Raw genomic sequence first — 22,181 nt, forward strand, 5'->3', positions numbered from 1 at the left:
CACAGACGTAATGACGCACAGACGCGCGCGCGCGCGCGCGCACACACACACACACACACACACACACCCGCACACGGGCAATGCGATTTTAATATGCCCACCTTTAGAGGCATACAATGCACTTCCCAAATGTTCATTCACAGATAGTCACAGATGTTTTTTTGTTTATTTTGCAACAGCCTATGATTAATTTAATTTCTCATATAGGGCCAGTCACAAGCATAAGGCTAATGAATCAAAAAACAGAAGTGAAGGCAGCCTTGAATAAAAATCAAAGCATCAGTGGGAGAGTAGAAGTAAAGTATGATGATGAATGGGGTACAGTATGTGATGATCAGTTCGATGAAAGCGATGCCCAGGTTCTTTGTAACATGCTAGGAATTCCATTCGGGTAAGGAATACTAAGCATCAGTGTAACTATTCAATAATTAATAACATGCATTTGTAGATATGAAAATATTTTTGTATTGTTTAAAATAAACTAGGATTGAACTAACCAGCAGTTCTAGTATGTTAGAAGAAATTTGCATTCCATTAATACATTTGTATGCATACATTTTACAGCAAGGTTTATACAAATGCCCACGAAGCACCCGGCTATGTACACGAACCAGGTACAGGAAACATATTGATAGATGATCTCAGCTGTCTCGGTATAGAAAAAGATATCTCGGAATGCAGATCAAGAGAATGGGGAACACATAATTGCGAACATAAGGAAGACATCGCTATAACATGCTGTAAATTAATTTTGAAACATTATTTTTTTTAAAATATTGGAGTATCTACTTCAATTGTTTGGTTCAGTAAAATAACCTTCAACATGTTTCCAAAAATTGATACCTTGCTGCTCTTATATATATTTTCATCTATTCTAGATGTTGTTGGTTTTTGTTTTTGTTTTTTTTTTTTTTCATTATAATGGGTTTCATTAATTAGCATTATATAATAAAGTTCAACTTCATCCGATGTTTTAAGCAAAATTAACAGACTCAATAACAACGAGTCATTATGTATTGGATGTAAATGATACTGAAAGACCAAACAAATGCGTCTGGTAATAACCTGATCAGTCTCTTGGAATTTGTTTTTTCTTCTAGTTGTACTTAGTCTATACCACTTTTTAATTGTTTTACACGAGTAAGAAGACATTCTATCAATGCCTTTTTTTACATGTTTATTGTAGTGCCTAACATTGTCTCCAGTTAATACTGTTATCAAAGGTCAGTAACAAGTTATTTAAGGGGATATTGAAAAGCGTTTCCTTACGACCAATTTTCCTGTCGTAAAAACGTTTTGTGTTAAAATAAGCACATATTTTTTTTTGTTTGAACGGCTTTGTAAACAGCGGCATTAATAAAACGATATGATAACTCTGTATTGGCTATGTAACATTATTAGTGTAACAACATTTATAATAATGATATCGTGTTGTTAATGTCATTTTTTTCTAGATTACAAGACAATAGACCCATGCAATGCAGCAGAAGCTGCACGCTTACCTAATTTGGAAATGCGATATGTAAATATTAACACACAACATCTACCAAAGTCTATCAACGACTCGAAACTACCGTTTCGTTGGTATAACGTCGGTAACAACACCATGCCAGTTAAAGCGCCACCGAAAAACAGATGTGGAACTCACCTGCCAATATTCAGTTCATTTACAACAGGTATCTGTATATTTGTCGAAACTCAACACCTAATATTTTGATAATTTAGCTACTATATGATTTTTTTTCTGTATTCTGTAATATTTTTGTCTGAGGAAAATCTCCCTGATACATAGACAGAAAATATTTTATAATCATTATACTAAGGCTAATACTAACAGTAAACTAAATGCCTGATGAAATAAACGCTGTCCTAAAACATGCTTTCGAGTACATAACAATTCGATGTCTTTTGCGTTAAATAACAAAGTAAGAATCTATATCTTTGTTCAACTGTTGTCTCATTGGACAGAGAGACTCGGTGCTAATAAAAGTGCAGAAATCAAGGCAACTCAAGTAGGAGACAACCATGAAACGTATGATATAGAGATGAAGAACTGCAATGATGAATTCTATGTTTACAAATTGAAGCCAACGAGTAACGAAGAAAGTGGATACTGCTTTGGTAAATACAGCCTGTGAATAAACATTTGTTTTACAAAGAACGTTGAAACGAAAAGTTAGGCTACTGCTTCGTCTACATTCCTCCAGTCAAATGGATGGCTTCCTTACATGAAATAATTCTAAACCCCACGTTAATGACTCGGCAATAAATTTCCCTTTATTTTTGTTCTGTAAACTATATTTGTTTTATTTTGATGTACTGTTGAAAACTGCACGGAAAGTACTGTCTGGAAATGAAACCTTTCATGCGTCTTAAGGTTATTTTTTTATGCGCAATATGCAAATAAGCCAGTTCTATATACCAGTGTTATTAAAATATATCAAATATTGATGCCTGGTAAGCTCATGAAATTTTGGTAACATTTGAAAGTGAAAAAGAAAATATAAATTACATGACAAAAATATGTTAGTGAAATATTATTTTTACTTTATACTTGTCAGTGACACTTCAACAGAAACCCAGTTATTACAGAGTAAGAATTATCATTTCGCAGTCAAAAATCATGATTGCAATGATTCTTGCATATCATTTATGGTAATTTTATTTACTAATTCTTGCTCAGCATGCACAACTCTTTCAAATGGTACAAACAAATTGGGATCACCAGGTTTCAAAATCTACATATTTGTTGATTGGATACTTTAAAATGATAATTAAATAAACGACTAAGCTCTAAATTATATTAAATTATATACTCTTATATTTCAGGAATCGGATCAGAAGGTGAGCTAAATAATAGCGTAACACTTCACTTCATTAAGCTTAGTTGACCTATTATCTGTGTATAACTTTTTTAACATTTTGTGTAAATTATGCACTTAGCTTCAATATTTGTAGAGGACACGTTCTTCAGTTTAATCAAAATAAGTCAATAATAATCATGTGCCGATCACTGTACATGCATGTAACTATTTGTGAAGCCGTGTCGTCTAATTCAGTGATACAATCACTTAAGTAACAGTAAGGGAGGTAAATGAGTTCTATTTTAGAGATCTATTTTAACAGAACCTGCCCCGACGTTCGTACCTGACAGTCTATCGACAACACCAGTCACGAACGAAAAAGGTGTTACCTTCATGTGCAAGTTTAATCCATCAACAAAAGAAGATTTTTATTATCAAGTCAAGTGGCGCATAGAGGGTAGTTCTCAAATAACACTGACAAAACAGTTTTTCAAAAACTCCAGTCTTGATGGATTGAGACTAACAGAAAGCGACTTTGAGGATAATGATATCGGTTTAGGCGTTAATGTATGTATTAGAGGGGGTTTTCTTTCGCCCCTCTGTAGTATGAAATGGGCTATTGTTTCCATTTGTCCGTCCCTACTCTTGTCATTTTGTTTGTAGCTATCTATGATACAGAATTATTCTAATATGTAATAGAAATTATCGCTTGCTTTTCCATAAATAGAATTTTAGAGCAAAACAAATGCAACAGAATGATCAAATTAGTATTTGCTATGGCCCTTTTCATTTATGTTTCTAAAAAGTAAAATGACTTTGTAAAGAATTACTTACAGGTAAAAGATAAACAAAGAAACGATCCATTGTAGAATATCTGTCTGTGTCAAAATTTGCATACATGGAACAACTGCAAATTGCAGATGACAAAACAACACATTTTACAATTTCGCTTTCAGGTACAACAAAACAGTTGTTTGTTTTCAGATATCATGTGCCTTGAGGGCTTTCAGGACACCTGATGGGCTACCAGGGACATTATCAACTTATTCAAAACCTTTATTCTTCGGCATTGAAGTTCTCACGCCATATATAAGCTTGAGAAAAGGCGAAACAAAGTCAGTAGAGCTACTGAATTCAATACCAATCATTTGTTATACAGAGGATAAAGTATTCAACCAGTTTATCCAGAGTAGCTGCAATGTTCGACTACAGTATTTTTCTCCGCAATATGGAACTTGCTCAAGTATAAACATTTTCTAATGTTTTTCAAGTAAATAAAATACAAAAAAAAGTGTTTAAAAAGTAGATTAAAGCAAACCAAATATTTCATTGGTTTTAAAGTTTCGGAATACAACGTATTCATAGGTTATATTTCAAAATTAACCTTAAAGTTTTATAAAACTGTATCGAATCATAAAAGCAAGAACTCCCACAAGCAGTATAACAGACAGTATAACGAAGTATGTTCATTGTTATAAATTCATAAGATTTTAAAAGTTTGCTGTTTTCTGCAAATAAACATAAATCCACTGGTAATTCTTGAAGGTATGCCATCATTCCAAGACGGATGCGATTCGTTTCTTACAAACCGTGAAGTAGGTCAAATTTCTCGGGTGAACATTAGTGTGGCTGAAACAGGACAATATGGAGTAGCTGGACACTTCAAAATTTACTTGTCAGTACCAGCAGTTGATTTGGGATATCTGAAGCTGTGGAGGAAAGCTTACAAACTATCTGTGATAAGTGTAGGTAATTTTTAATTTCAAGAATGTTTCCAAGCTACTAATACCCCAGCCACACATACGGCGCGGATAGCTACGTCTAGCCACGGATAGAAACGTAGTAATCCGTATCGATCCGTATCTGAGCCGTACGGGTTGGTACGAATTGGTACGGGTTGATACGAATTACTGCTTTAAGGTACGGTTCAGGTACGGATTACTACGTTTCTTTCCGTCGCTAAACGTAGCTATCCGTGCCGTATGTGTGACTGGGGTATAAGGGTGTATTCATTGGTAAATTAACGATAAGTTCAGTATAGATTAAGGTGAAAATTAACTTTGTGTTAAAATGTAATACCCCAGTCACACATACGGCGCGGAAAGCTACGTCTAGCCACGGATAAAAACGTAGTAATCCGTATCTATTCGTATTGATACGTACCTGAGACGTACCTAAAAGTACTAATCCGTATCAGTTCGTACCAATCCTTACGGCTCAGGTACGGATCGATACGGGTAACTACGTTTCTATCCGTAGCTAGACGTAGCTATTTGCGCCGTATGTGTGACTGTGGTATAAGCTATTGAACGATATTACAATATTTTCATTGATCTTTGACTCAAAAAAAATGCTTTTACTATGTTTGTTAATAAAATCTGTAAAACAGATCATTTGGAAGCATATACTTCAACCAAGCACAAAAAGGCAGACATGGTTTGATTGAATCTATTCATGAGAGGTAATGTAAAGTTCAACACCTCTTACTTCTTTTAACGACTTCCTTAAACGCCGATATATCTGTTCTTTACGGACACTTAACACAGCAGTACGTAATGTTAAAATCTAGTAGACGCTCTACTGAACGGGCATTTTACCTTCTGCTTGCGTCTACTTGTCAAAGATGCAACTGAACAACTTAAGTGGACATTGTTCTTTTTTAAATATTATGAAGCTGTTTGCTGACCAAGAACAAAGAAAAATAGATTGTCGAGACATTTATTTGAAGTAGAAGCAGAAGCATATTGAGTGTTGCAAATTCTCCTGCTTGTTTTTTTTTTTTTTTTTTTTCTTTTGTTAACGACGCGGTTCGTGACAATGCAAACATAGATTATTTTACGGATTTCCTGTAATAATGAAGTAATGACTTAAAATCTGCATGAAACATCAGAAAAAAAAATTGTTAGGAGATATGTCAATCTGCCATCGGAGACCTATAAGAATATTACACAAATATACAAACGCTTTCTTGTAATCTTTGTTCTTATATACCATATCAGTACTGAAGAAAAATAAATCTGTAAGAAGATCCTTTCCTTGAAAATTATTGAAATAATAAAAGACCTAGAAAATATATATCTTTTCATTATGGGTGTTGACAAAATGGAAAATGCAGCGCACGTTAGCAAAGGCTGACGCGTTAGTCTAGGATTATGTTAATACTGAATGAAGTCAGTGATCTCAAAATAAAACTAATAACAATACTGAGTCCATGTACATGAGACATTTTGCATCAACCGCACTGTTTTTGTGATAGTGAAATAAATCATTAATAAGATCGTTTTGAAGAAAAGAACGCAACAAAGAAAATTAACAACTCTCGGGTAATATATTTAGTAATGAAATTGTAATGTCCTAAGATCCCTATGTCTCTGCTATAAACAATCACAAAGAACAAGAAAAACTACACTGGTTCCAATAAAGGGACTACGGCAGAAAGAATGCTGTTGATAGTAATATAAACTCTTCGAGATAACAAACATTTGCTTTTGATAAATGTTTAGATATTTTAATTACGTTATACGTTTCTGGTATCTCCTGTGATATGCAGATTATGAAAATACTTTAAACAAATATGACGATGGCATATATTACGTGTATAAAAATGTCTGAATATCTAATGTCTATTATTCATTTTAATTAATTTTCTTTGCCAGGTTGATGTCTTACCTGAGACACATACAGAATGGCGCGGCTCTATCTGCACTGCAAGAAATGATCCCCATATGTATACTTTTGACCAAAGGTAATTTTTGTCCGTTGTAAACATGTGTTTTGGAGAGACTCTCGGATTTGTTTCACGACTCGATACTGCATATCTTTTATGTGAAGTCAAATAATTCTGAATTATGTCTAATTGTAAGGTTTTTTTTATTTTAGGGCTGTCGCGACAGTTTTGAAACTGACCTGATTTTAAAGCTTAATTGGTTTAATATAACAACAACAACAACAACATTTTATTCAGCATTAAACACCTGAAAGGTGTATATAGCCAATCATTTACAAACATATACAATTACGAACTTGAAGTGATGCATTAACACCATAAAATATAAAAGAAAGTTGTCAGAGAATTATAAATCATACTATTCATCCTTTAAATTCTTAAATTATTTGCGAAGTATATAAATTTTGCTAAATTATTTACAGTACTTTTATTATGTTCGGACATAAGGCTTTCAAATTTAAACATATTTGGCCAGTGGCAATAGTATCTTTTAAAATATTTCTGTCTTAAATTTCTAAACTTGGGACAACCTAACAAAAAATGACATTCATCTTCTAATATTTTCATGTTACAATTGTTACATAATCTTTTTATTCTATCTATGTTATTATATCTTCCAGTTTCGATGTTTAGACTGTGCGAAGAAGTTCTGAACCTACTCAATGCAATTCTTAAACACTTGTCTGATATAAAATTCAAGTAGTTTCTAAAAATAAAATCGTGTTTAAAACACGCATACGATATAAGCCATCTAGAATTGTTGATACTTGCATATCACCTCTGCATATAATTGTCAAGAATACGTTGTTTAATAACCTGAAAACTGACATTCATTTGCTTCTTGCTTAGCCATACATTTGATATTCCTATTTCATCAAGCAATTGTTTTATGTGATATGCCCAGTTTGAACCATTATAATTATTTTGAAGCCCGCCCGCTTAGCTCAGTAGGTAAGAGCGTTGGTCTACGGATCGCGGGGTCGCGAGTTTGATCCTCGGGCGGGGCTTATGTTCTCCGTGACTATTTGATAAACGACAATGTGTCTGAAATCATTAGTCCTCCACCTCTGGTTCATGTGGGGAAGTTGGCAGTTACTTGCGGAGAACAGGTTTGTACTGGTACAGAATCCAGGAACACTGGTTAGGTTAACTGCCCACCGTTACACGACTGAAAGACTCTTGAAAAAACGGCGTTAAACCCAAAACAAACAAACAAATCATTATTTTGATTATCCGCATCTGTACTTAACATGCTGTACACATTAAAAACTGTACTTCTTTCTGGTATGTTTAAGATTTTAAGCCACAATTTTATCATAATTATTTGCCTTTGTACATACATCGGGTATCTACTAAGCTCCCCGTATAAACAATCCCGGTTAGTTGATATTTTTACCCCGAGAACTTTTCTACAGAATTTGGTATGAATAAGTTAAATATCTTTACCTTCATGATAACCCCAAACCTCGGCACTATAGTTCATAATAGAACTGACTAGACTATCAAAAATAAAAAAAGTTTACATTTTTGGGATGCTGGTAGTTCCACTTGATTACATACGATAAAAAGATTATGTAATGAGAAAGATGCGTGTTCTGCCAAGCGTTTCTGTGTACAATTCTAGTTATTATTTTTAAAGAAACATACCCCAGGACACTTAAATGATGTAACAATATCGAATTTAACGTTATTTAAGTAAAAATCATACGTTGTCCCCCTATTTCCCGATTCAAATATCATGACTTTAGTTTGATTTGCATTTATTTTCAAGGACCATCGGTTACAATAAGTTTCTAAGTTATTTAACATAAGTTGTAGTGATTCTGGATCTGTCGCAAACAGTGCAGTATCATCTGCAAACATAATAAGGAAAAACTGGATTTCATTGACACTAATTATCCCATCTAAATTTGAATTTATGTTTTCTTTCATATCATTTACGAAAAATAAAAATAGGATCTCCTTGTTTCAATCCTATCCCCGATTCGAAAAACTCAGGCGTTGTCTTTTGTCTAACACAAACTTTTACGGTTTCATACATAGCTCGAAGAGTTCTAACAAATCTAGAACTGATGCTTTGATGCAGAAGTTTACTTAAAAGAAGCGTCCTATCTATTTTATCATAACATTTTTCAAAATTAATGAAGATGCAGTAAAGTTTTTTGCGATCACTAAATACTTCTGAAATTAGCGACTGTAAGATGAAAATACAATCCACCGTTGATTTGCCTTTCTGAAGCCCAAATTGGTTCGGATTGATTTTGACGTATTTGACAGACCATTTCATAAGTCGGTTTAGCAAAATTTGAGAATAAATTTTTCCTAAGATATTAATAAGGGTTATTCCTCTGTAGTTGTTCGGGTCTTCAGCATTTCCACTTTTAAAAACAGGAACAATTATGCCTTCACCCCGAGATTTTGGATATTCAGCATTCATAAACATCTTGCTAACTAATTTAAGAAGAAAAGGGCTTATAAGATCGGAAGAACACTTAAATAATTCCGCAATTAATTGATCGAGCCCAGGGTTGTTTCCATTATTTTGAGAAAAGACAGCGTCCTTTAATTCTAACGGAGAAATTTCTACGTCTAATTCTTCATCATATTGGTCGTGTATATCTAAATTTTGTAAATTGGCATTTTTATCCCCGAACATAGTCTGAAAGTGATTGCTAAGATCGTCTAAATTTAAATTATCTGACTGTATATTTTGCTTTTTGTATTGTTTCTTTACATGTTTCCAGAATTGTTTAGGTTTAGATTTAGCGATATCCGCGATTTTCTTTCCCTCATCAATTTTATACTTATTCTTTTCGCGGAATTTAACTTTATTGTACACTTTTCTTGAGTCAAAGTAATTCTGCCGAAATTGTGCATTATTTTTATTTTTCAAAAATTTGTTTCTTGCGCTCGAAAAATTATATATATAAAAATCAACGAAAAAAATGCATGGTATTATCGACAAAGTTTATTGGAGTTTACTTCCGTCTTATCAACATTCCGCTAAAAGACGTGACAGGCAATCCATCAGCATAGTATATAACACTTTGACAACATTCCGTTTACTAGATTTTACACTTAAAATGAATTTTAATGTAACATAGAAATATGTTACTTTCTGAACGGAAAACAATATTTCAGCTAAAATAAACCAACAAGTTTATGTATAAATTTAGAAGTGATGTCACCTACGTTACTTATAACAACGAAAATATGTATGACTTTTATATCTAACTTTTTTTCAGAACGTATGAACACCAGAAAACGGTGGTGAATATATTATGTACAGACATAAATTTTACACTAATGTTGAGGTTTGTATTTATTTTGTCGATTTCATATATCCGCATCGAATTATTATTGTGATAGTATACATCGGAATTACTAGCCTTATCTGTTCATCCTTCTGAACTTTTGAACATGCACATAAGTTTGAGCGAACCGTAGCCATATGAGCGTGACATTAGTTCAACTTGGCTGAAACTTTTTCATCCGTAGTTAAACGTACTTCAACGTAGTTATCCGTGCTGTTACGTACCTCGCCGTAGCCGAACGTAGTTATCCGAGGCTGCTCGTACTTAAGCATAGTTCAACGTAGTTTACCGCAGACCCTTCCGTGCGCTGGGCAAGTTGCAAGGCGCAGTAAAACGTAATTCAACGTAGTACCTCGTACCTATCCGTATTTATTCGCGTCCTGAATTGTTTTGTTTGTTTCCTGTTTCTCACCATTTTTCCCGTACTAAGACGTACTGCTCAGTAGTTATACACCCACAGACTAATCCTATCCGCACCGTACATCAACGCACGGACATATCCGTATGTGTGACTGTAGCTTAAGAGAGAACTTATCGAAAGTTTAAATGATCTTTTGAATTGGACTAATAACAGCTGGTCACTTCATATGGAAAATCTTATACAGAACAAAGAGTGTGTTTTATTAACATTTGTGTAATTAATTTATTGACTGCCAACCTATAACCAATAACAAAGTCATTGAACTATCTAAACGTACAATTTATGGTTGAAATCATTTAAATGTTTATAAAATAAAAATCAATTTTTTGCTCGAAAGTTTAGTATAACAGGGTTTAAAGTAAAATAATTTTGTTTAATACTAGGAAATTGAATTTCAAGTAATCCTAGAATCGAAATGCGATTTAAATCGTTAAAATAAAATGCCTGGTTTTAAGGTACATAAATGAAACAATCAATGCATTTTTAACTTAAGTCGTTCATAAATGCAGAAGGAGCTATAAATAGCTTTATTACATGCAAAGATACATAGAAAGCAGGCAACCGAGGGAGTTACATTATGTGGCTAAAACAGGTGACAATTAGAATAAATGTTAATTAGGGAAAGTATGGTAACATTTCAACTAAGTTGGGTTCAATTGTATTAAAATGAAAGAGACTTGGGCGTATTAATTGTATATATTGAATGTTTGAAGCGAACTTTATTTATTGCATGTTCTGTTTTCTTTTCTCTAAAATATATATTTCAGTATATGTAAAATTTACCTTTAAACTACTTGTAGATACAACACAAAGTTGCTCCGTGTACTAATGAAAATGATAAAGCCAAATGTAACTGTGGTTTAGCTGTCAGAGCAGGAAGAGATGTATACGTCATAAACGTTTGTGATAACCTCCTTGACATTGGACACAAGCATTGCGGATACGAGGCTTTAACAGTGAAAAAAGATAATGACTTTACCTATACTGTAAGTAATGGTTGTATTTCATTGCGAGGAAGTAAACACAGCTAAACTGCGTTTTCAAAAACGATACTGATCTAAATACGAAAAAAAAATATTTTAGTGTTATTTCGTAAAACACTTCGTACAATTTTTGTAGAGAAAATAATACATACACACTACAGTGAATTATTTTTAACTAGATCATTAATAACACATTGATCATGGATAACATGAGTAATTCATTTGTTGAATACCAATTCCTCATAATTATGTTCTATGCAGTACTAGTAAAGTTCCATAAACTGATGTTTTCGTCAATATCGTGGCCGCTCGTACAAGACGGCTTGTCGGTCTGTATTGTGTAACATTAATTGCTGTAAGCAAGCTCAAAATTGTGGTCGGGACGATATTTTCCCACATCTCAACAATCCCTTAATTGATTTGTTGAGGACTTGTTACATAATGGCGGTTAAGAATTTACGTTTAGGATGCACCATAAACCAGTTTTAACTATATATATTAAGTGACAAGTACAGAAGAACATAACCGGTTAACTGCTTGTGCAGATCTTCAGGAGTGATCAAAGGTCATCAAAATGAATAGATTTTACTTATAAACGTTCCGTATAAGTTAGCAAAATCTTTCTTGTCGTACCCTTTAATTTTGTCTTCCCTTACCTATTATCTTTTGTCTTTAAATCATATACAAAGTTATAGCGTCAAATGTTTATTGTATTGATATTCATGCAGATACTTTGATCGGTCGATTGCTTTTATCGATCAGCTAACATGGAGATTCAGAGTTGTAGCATCTTTCAGCATGGAATATATTGTATCCAATACGGATCATGTGTTACAAAATTAGTGCAAAATCACTGATTGTAAGAGAAACATAATGATAGAAAGATACTAAAAGTGCTACATATTCATCCGTCCCATCAGCTGCAGATTAATTTGTATGCATGATTTTCATTTCTTTTAGTTTTCATCCGTTTAAAGCGACATTTCATAGTTACGCTAAAATTTCGAATTAAAACTAAATTAGTTTCGGTTTGCAAACCGTTCTCTAATTCAACAACAAATTGAAGAAGGAAAAAAACGAAACTAATAAAAATGAACGATATATACAATTATTCTTGTCAGTCGGTCAGTCTTACACTGATTCACTTAATACCTAATTAATACACTTTCATAAAATCATATCACGCTATGTTTGTATGTTTACCTGGCCTGTGTAAGCACTCGGTATTTCCAGTGTTAGTTTGGATGTGCTAAAACTGGAACAGAGACCACGTTTACAATAATATATTATGCTTAAACATATGTCCAACAAGTGCTTGCATCATATAAGATAAATAAAACTATGAAATTTTGCTTTGATTTTTATTATTCGTGATTCAAAAGACAAAAATATTAACAACAATAAGTTAGTTTATGGCGACTTGTTAAAGTTACAACAAACTTTCTGCTGTGAAAAGTAAATAAATATCGCACATTTTACTTTCAAATAATATGAAGCAATTATTAAGAGGAAAAACATAATAATACTGTTCGTAAGTATCGACCTTGCCCTGAATAATTTTCGCCAATATTTTTGGACGTGTTGGTTATTTTACGCGATATGTGTATACTGAAAAATATCTATTTTGTTTGGTTTAACGTCGCACCGACACAACTATAGGTCATATGGCGACTTTCCAGCTATTTTATGGTGGAGCGGGCACCTGGGTAGAACCATCGACCTTCCGTAAGCCAGTTTGATGGATTCCTCACCTAGAGGATTCAACGCCCCGAGTGAGGCTCACGTGAGTGAGTGAGTTGGGTTTTACGGCGAATTGACACAATATGGTCATATATCGCCGAGAAGAAGTCATATTGCAAACACCAACTGTAAAGCATAAACATTTATGTAAAAATGTAAAAACTACCTAAAAACATCCATGTAAAATTGTAAAGCACACTATGCATTATGTAAGCATATCTAAAATCATCCATGTAAAATGTAAAGCATATCTAAAATCAGTTATGTAAAAAATGTATACACGTATGTGTTGAAATATCAGCTGCAAACATAATAATATTGCAAAATATGTAGATAAACATATGAAATGTTAGATTTTTTGATAAATTCCTATCTGCTTTAAAAACAATAAAATATTACCGACTGAGGCTCGAACCCACTTCGGTGAGGGGTAAGTGATTGAAGTCAGCGACCTTAACCACTCGGCCATGGAGTCCCATTAATTAAAATACCCGATATAGTTTACCAATGTCACGGTGGCATAGTGCTAAGCTTCTACGCGCGTTACCATGTGTTCGATTTCAGTTTATTTAAGATACATATTATTTTAGTGACGCCAGTTCTTTGAATTGTCCATTGAAGAAATGAACACTTGTCCGGTCATTGGGGTTAAGTCAGCATTTCAGAACGGTTTACTTACATGTACGTGGAAGTGTGCTCAATAGTAGAGTATTTCGTTCAATAAATGAACAATAATGTACGATAATTGTACCACTTTATCCGTCTATTAAGTTTACAATATATATATATATATATATATATATATATATATATATATATGGTCAGACAGTAAACTCGAAATCACAACCCTGAGATTGGCAGCTGAACGCTTTGTCTGCTTAACTATATCAGTACATCTGGCTGACGATATTATTAGTTTTTTCAATAGTTATATCGTTATTTAGATTTGACACCAAATATTAATTCACGGAAACATACGGAATATTCATGAGTGCCAGGTCAATACTTACGGACAACAGAATCGGTTTGATTCATCGTATATTACACCCATAGAACGAAAACATGTACAGTATATTTTTCACTATAACATATCTTTCACAGATCTGTTTTAAGCATGTTTAAATATTTGATTTAAATAAGCAAATACTTTATTTTATGTGTATAAAAGTAAATTGAAAAGTCTACTTTATACCTATGTTTAAAATATCGTCAGTCATTTTAACGTGCCACTGTTGTATCTACGGTTTCTTTACAGTTATATAGTTTTGATTTTCATATCTCTAAAAACAAATCTTAATAAAATACACTAAAGTACATTATCTAATTAAAACTTTGAATTAGATAAGATCTCATGTCGTGATAAACATACTTTGGGTTTTTACGCTTTAACGTATAATTTAAAAGATAATTTTGACATATCGTATTATCCCTTTTTGCATTCGACTTGTCGTGGTTTTCTTGAAACTTTATAAATCGTTTGTTCTTTATAATATAATTTTTCTAAATATTAAATAGTTTATTTTTGTCTCTTATGTGCGCTTCATAACAAAGCATAAATCACATACATGTATAACAAAGATCAATGCACATCCATTTACTAATTTAAATGTAAGACACAAAATCATGAGATATTACAGAAATCAAACTTTATCTTAATAGACGCAAATCTAATCACAAAAAGAGTCAACACATTTTGTTTTGCACTTAACAAGTTATATAATTTCATTTCTGTATATTACCACTAGCCTTTACTCACTCTTTGTCGTGAGTAAATCAGTTATTCACTAATTTCTTTTTGCCTAACTACAAAAACAACAAACAAAATATAGGATACAGGTCTTAGTATTTGACAGCATTCCAATGTACAAAAAATACAAATATATTTGTCTTGCAAATGTCAGATGGTACGATGTTGTGCGATGTGGTGATGATCGACCAGTAGAAGTGGGGTAAATGTGATTATCTTTATCTTTGTACACCACTCAGCCTGAAAACCTACTATCAACATTTAAGGCAAACATATAATCAGATGTACATGAAAATCTAAACTATTAGGTCCCGAATGAACCAAATGCAATAACTTGAACTCATCTAATCTGGAATAGATAAACAGCATATAAGATGGCCATTCAGGTCTCTCTCAGCTTCTTTGAACAACCACAAAATAAGAAAAAATGTGCAGTGTTTAAAACATAACATTCTTTCAAGGTAAAATCAAAATAAAATGAAAACTAGCTCAAAAGAGGATAACGGCAATTTACATTTGATAACGAAAGAATAACACTGCATGGGGAAAAACAGCCTAAAATATATTGATATAGAATTAAATGCGTACTTGTGAATGTCATTTTTCTAAATGTAGATACCGAGTCTGGCATGAAGAATTCAAATGTTCTCATATAATGTTAAATGTATATCTGCCTTTAAAGTTCTATTAATACATAAATACTCAACAGTAATTATCAAGGAACTGTTCATGTTTAAAGACCCTTGAAATGTAAGGTACGTAACTGTGAACCTTATTTTCTATCAGAACATAAAGGAGACATAATGACTGATCTCTCTAGAACTAAATGATTACTCTTGTTTAAATCACAATCAAAAAGTCAAATCTGCCTTAAATATTCGAATACTGCTACAAGCCATCAGCAATAATACTATTAAGAAACTTTACATGTCTGTAAGGGTGGGTGGGAGGGAATAAACAAATAATCAAAATACTTGTTATGCTGTCAAATATTCAACCTCGAGTGAAGAATATCAGTTAACAATCACTTATATAGTGCACTGAAAACATGGGAAAATCGTGAATTGCAAGCGGAAAACGCGGTAAAATAACTACCGGGAACTGAAGACAAAAATAGTTAGCAGACGATGAAAAACGTGAATAATTTAATTTAGTTTGATGATGACCGAGAATTTTTTTTTCGGAAAAAGATATTAACTGTACTAACTGATTTCTTCACAGATCTATCTTCCATTTGGAACAGCTGTAAGGGCTAGAATAGATAACCAGCCATATATGGGACCAGAAGGTGGGAAGGTTTTGGATATCAGCATCCTACCATCTGTGCATGACAAAGGCGGTAACAGTACAGGCTTATGTGGAACGTTAAATAACAAAAAGGACGATGATTTCCAACACAGAGATGAAAGAATTGGAACGCTTAAAAATAGGATAGCTTTCATAAAGAGTTGGAGAGTGATGTATAAGGAAAGTTTATTTACTGCAAATGTGGATAGCATGCAGTTAGAGCCTTGGGTATTTCCAATGTGCACTTGTAAAGAAACTGAGAAAGGAAGTCCACTCTCATGCGACAGAAGTGTATCAGACTGTACATCTGGTATAAGAACTGGACAACACAGTTGTAGAGAAGTGTCATCCCGACGTTCCGTTAGATCTTTGGCAAAGCGACCTAGGATTCCATTAGTGCGGCAAACAAAACACTACGAAATGCGACATAAAAGAGATAAAGTAAGTTTGATCGTAGGTTTAGTTTGCCATGTTTAACTTTAATACATTTATCAATTTCAAGTTATAATTAAGTTCCATCATTTGTTTGATTTCATGTTCTGTTAACTTTAAAAGCTGGTGCTGTACACCTATTCAGACTTTATCCTTACTTATACCGGATTATATTCTACTTAAAATGCTATACCTTCCTTTATATACTTTTAGTCCATGACAGGACAACAATAGTTCGTACACTTACCTTATGTAGTTACAACATAATCCCGAACACTGACATAGGTATGTTAAGTAATGGTCGAATTGGAACGGTTCGACGTACATATAAGAGGGTCATTATAAAAATAGTAATAATCGCGCGCTTCCGTAGACGTCGTTTTAAACGCAAGAAGCACGTAGTTTACAACTTTACACGGATGATACAAGAATGACCGAAAAAGCTTTACGTCAAAGGGTAATAATTGCGTTTTATTTAATATAGAAAAGGTTACAGAAAAGCAAACCAGCAACTATTAACAATAACAAAGTTTATTATGAAAAGTAACAATTCAAATAACTTAAAGTATTGACACGCTGTGAAGTCTAATTCTGATATCCAAGAATAGTCAAAATCCTGTCCTGGTCAACTTTAAATCCAATCAGTATAAATTCTAAAATATTCCACACACAGTCCAAACTAAATTTAGTATATCCCTCCCTTCAAAGATAATTTTAATCGACAATGTTAGTGTAAATTTAAACTGGAAATATTTTGTTATAGACAAATACAGGAAAGTTTTTCAATAAGATCTTACCGTAGGTTCCCGCTTGTCCTCAGACAGCTTCCTGTTAATAAAGCATCATGGAAGGTTCCAACACTCTCATGTAAAACCAAGAATCAAAAGAAGATTCTGGAAAATTCTAGAATAGCCAGACATTGAAATAGTGTAAACAATCTGTTCATGGAACATTCTAGACAAACATATTCTATAAATAACTCTTTTTACTTACATAATTTATCAAAACTAGGACAGGCTTTATATTAAGTAAACAATAAGTAATCAAGATGAGAAAGGTAATACAGTGAATATAATGGGGAATGACATGTCGTTACACCTCCTCAACTGAAGGAAAAGAAAGCTTTATGTAATAAAGGTTCATTTTAATTTACTACATAATATAAATAAAGCACACGTTATACATTAACAGGAATTTGAATGCTTCAGTATAATATTATCATATCTGTAGTTTTTACACATATACTAAATGACATTAAGTTGTATAAAGCGCAGAGCACTTGGTTCGGATCCTGGATGGGCATCTCGTATAACATTACCTTTGCCATTGATATGTTGAATATCCAAGTTATACTCTTGGAGTAAAAGACTTCGTCTCAACAATCTCTGATTTTTGTTTTTCATTTTATGGTCACTGAAAAGAATTATAGAGAGCATGGCCGCATTTAAATATACTTCAATGTGCTGAATTGCCAAAATATGAGCTAGACGTAGAGTAATTTCTCTAATGTTTATTAAGCTTCTTTGATAGATAAGAGATAGGGTGATTGATTCCAGAGTTAAGTTGTCTCCTTGTAGCAATACCCCACTGGCACCGATATAACTAGAATCTATTGCTACCTTAGATTTTGGTGCCGAAAGTACTGGTTCACTCTTGAGTATGGCCGTCAGTTTCTAAAATGATTTTTGGCATTTATCATTCCAGATAGATGGAGAATTTTTAGTAAGTACACTTGTAAAGGGTTTAGCATTTAGGAAACATTTTGACATTTTTTTTGTAATATTGAGCCATACCAAGATGACGCGTAAGTTGTCTCTTACTGGTTTGATCTGGAAAATCAGAGATTGACTCAACCTTAGCATCAGTGCGTTTTACTTGATCCTGCCCCAGAATATAACCTAAGAAAATAACACAAGCTTCACAAAATTTACATTTTGAAAGATTGTCAACATTGCCTCACTGACTCTTTTGAAGAAATACTTGATCGTCTGCAGATGACTTTTTCAAGTGTCATGATATTTGATGACATCTGCATTGTATTCATCACATCCTCTAAGTCCAGAAATAATGCAGTTGACAAGTGGCTGAAATGTTGCATGAGACTTGTGCATTCAAAGATTCCTGACTTTATACAGAAAGTACTAAAATAAGCCTTCAGGTGTAACAATCACCGAAACTTGTTTAGCTTTGTCTGTGAGAGGAACTTGCCAAAATCCTTTCAAAATAAATTTCTTTATATATTTTGCATGTCCATATTTATCAATACAGTCACCAACTCAAGGCATGAGAAATGAATCAGTTTTCATGACGCTGTTAACTTTTCTATAATCTGTATACGATCAATACATGGAGAACTCTAGTTACTGTTGCTCGGTTCATTGGAATCATTGTTAAACAAACCTTTTATTTCCTCTTTTAGATATTTCTGTGTGTGTTCGGGTTTAACGTCTTTCATGCCCACGAAGGTAGGCATATTAAAATCGCATTATCCGTCCGTGCGTCCGTGTGTCCGTCCGTGCGTCCGTGTAAATTCTTGTCACCACCCTTAAAGGGATTTTGAAATAATTTGGCATATGTATTCACAATAATAAGACAACATATCATACGCGCGACCGAGACCCCTAGCTATAAGTTCAAGGTCACACTTAGAGGTCAAAGGTTAACTGGGCCTGTTTCGAGTCCGGTGCATACTCTGCCATGTATAAGGGATTTTAAAATAATTTGCATAAATGTTCACCATAATGAGACAACGTATTATATGCACGACCCAGTCCCTAGCTCCAAGGTCAATGACATACTTAGAGGTAAATGGTTAACAAGGTTTGTTTCGTGGCCCGTCCATAACTCTGCCATCCATGAAGGGACTTTGAAATAACTTGGCAAAAATGTTCCCTATATTAAGATGACGTGTCATGCACAAAACCCAGCTCCAAGGTCAAGGTCACACTAAGAAGTCAAAAAAATTTTTTGTCTGGTCCCTTATTTGAAAATAATTTGACACAAATGTTAGCCATATTGAGAAAGTGTGTCGCGCTTATAACCCGGATCTCGCAGGTCAAGGCCAAGGTCACAAAATGATGTGTTATGTTTTTGTGCAGACAACGGAAGCATTCTTGGGCACGCTTCGGGGGCATTTGTTATTAATAGTGACAGCTCTTGTTTCAACAATTGTTCATTCATATAAATGACGGTGTATAGTTGTAGCAGTGATCACAATGCCCAACTTTATTGTGCTGTCTCACTGGAATATCACGCCGAAGACACGTGACATGATACCCCACCCAGTCACATTAGACTGACACCGGGCTGAACAGTCCAAATACTATTCTCTTAATGTTGAGCTCCAAGCAAGGAAGCTACTAGTATTATTTTTACGTCTTTGTATGACGCGGCCAGGGATCGAACCCACGACCTCCTACACTCTAAGCGGGTGCTATACCACTGCTTTAGTATGTACATCATGAAACAAATGTTCATATTTATTGATAAGTTGTTTCAGATCATCTCTTTGTTGAGGTTTAAGATCTTGGAAAAATCTAGAATAACCCAGACTACTATAACTAAAACCCTGTCTATGGAACCTTCAATAAAACAATTGTCTATAAATACTTATTGATATACATAATGAATCAAAAATAAAATATGCTTTATCAGTAAATAATGAGTCATCAAAATAAAATAATAATACAGTGAGCATAATAGGGGATGACATGTACAAAACAACGATTCTGCAAAGTCTTATGGAAAAACTATCTTACCGTTTCTCAGATATTTAGTTTGCATCAGATGTAGTCATATACACTAAGCAAAGTACATGTAGCTATGGAAAGCGGATAGAATCTGAAATTAAAGCGTACATAAAAGTAGGTTGTACTTTAGAAATGCCTGCAATGCAGATACTCGGTGATCTGCATTCTTCATGTGGAAAGTCTGCAATATCAGACAAAACTGTTTACAGATTGGTACGTAAGTTTTGAAAAACGGTGTCCGAAGTAGCACCTTTTCTTGACATTTCAACGGGGAGCGCTCATGAGATTCTCACCAAGCATTTGGTTTAAGAAAGGTTTGTTCGTGATGGGTGCCTCACATGTTAACCGAGTAGCGAAAGGCAAATAAGGTCAATTGTGCTAAGGAAACGCTGAAGAAGTTTAGATGATCGCACAATATTAAAGCTCGTAAATGAAGTTTAGACCTGGATATACTTTTATGAGCCACAACGTCACGTTGACAATATATAGTGGCTGTGAAATGGTTACGGTAGACCAATAACTGCAAACAGGACTAAAAGTGTCAAAAAGGTTTTTTTTTGTATTCCATCGTCTTTAACTCTAGAAGAACCGTTGAACAAATTTCTACACCGTGAGGAAAGTCAGTCACTGGAAAGTTTTATAGAGATAAAATACTGAAAGCTGTTTAATGAAAATGCAAAACAAAAATGCGCTTAAGGACTGGTCTCCAGTTGATCATGACAACGCTGCAGCTCACAATGGTACCATCGTTCAAACGTTTCTGAAGGATGAAAAAGAGGTACAAATCAGTCATACCGTTTATTAACCAGATCCTTGTGACCTTTTCCTCTTTTCAAGGCTGAAAAAGATTGTAGCTGGGCGCAAATATTTATTAAGTAAAGCACTAGGGAGTAGTATATTTTTAGTTGCTTATGATTATGCAAAGGGGTTACTAATCTGCAGTGTTCACCTTTCGGATTCCTTGACTGCAGGAGTGCGAAAAATTCAAGGGTGAATACTTTAAAGGGTTAAATTAGATTTAAAGTCCAGCACGGTTGTCATTATTTTTGACTGGTCTTCGTATACATTTAGATACCAAATTGAATGTAAAGGAAGATATATACTCTGTAAACAAATATATATGCTCTGTTAGAAAGATTTTGTGTATTATCAACATTATTTTAGAAAGCGAGTGAGACTAAAACTTGGAACACCTCGGCGGCAACTAATCATTGCAGAGACTATTTTTTGGCCTTAGAGACATTTCAGCTATGCAACAAAGTTCCCTCAACACATACTAATGTTTCAGAGCAAAATTGTGTTCTTGATATATTGGTAAGTAAAACAAATATGGTTATAACATTATTTAAAATATGATAATAGTTTTATCCCCCGCCATTTTTATGAATTTTACATATATTTATAGTGTACTTTGAAGCAACCCTCTACAACATTTTTCCGTTACAGCTTCTTCATGTTGTGGGCCTACTTTGCAATACATGACTCTTCGGCTTTGTTTGAGTTGCTTTGTGATTGTACCCTTACCTTTTAACCATATTAATGCCACAATGACACTTCAGCTTTGGATGAAGAATCTGAGTGCCCATGAAATTCATTTCACGCGCAATGGGTCTCGATATTTGTGTTATCTTTGGTGATACAGAACCACCAATCTTCCGCAATAATTGAATTGATGAAAGTTAATTTAATAATAACAAATTTGAAAGTATCTTCCAAAGAGAACAGTTATCCAGTTACTCATAGATATGAAATAGGCCAAACTTGTGGCTTAATACAAATAATACTTTTATAACTCATAGATATGAAATAGGCCAAACCCGTGGCTTAATACAAATAGTACTGCTAATAAGTACGCAGACATCTATCATTTTGTGTCCTTCAATAATTATTTTGATTTGTTTAAGCGTAAATAATTTATAAAAGGTGATTTCTAATGTTTTATCAATTTATTTTGTGATTACTTGATCATATGAAGCA

The 22,181-nt window shown here is 33.7% G+C and overlaps 1 protein-coding gene across 1 annotated transcript; it reads left to right on the forward strand.

Annotated features, from left to right (window-relative positions):
• Positions 1-213: 213 nt before the first annotated feature.
• Positions 214-16,097, forward strand: LOC128550264 (uncharacterized). The gene is made up of 12 exons (XM_053528938.1): positions 214-391; positions 565-740; positions 1,455-1,676; positions 1,969-2,121; positions 2,830-2,844; positions 3,127-3,371; positions 3,789-4,047; positions 4,350-4,549; positions 6,461-6,549; positions 9,777-9,845; positions 11,067-11,252; positions 15,958-16,097. Exons 1-11 carry the CDS (start codon positions 231-233, stop codon positions 11,128-11,130), a joined length of 1,653 nt encoding a protein of 550 aa, XP_053384913.1. The 5' UTR covers positions 214-230; the 3' UTR covers positions 11,131-11,252; positions 15,958-16,097.
• The last annotated feature ends 6,084 nt before the right edge of the window (positions 16,098-22,181 follow it).

This window comes from Mercenaria mercenaria, chromosome 2 (genome assembly GCF_021730395.1).
Source record: "Mercenaria mercenaria strain notata chromosome 2, MADL_Memer_1, whole genome shotgun sequence".
NCBI classification, from domain to species: Eukaryota; Metazoa; Mollusca; class Bivalvia; order Venerida; family Veneridae; genus Mercenaria; species Mercenaria mercenaria.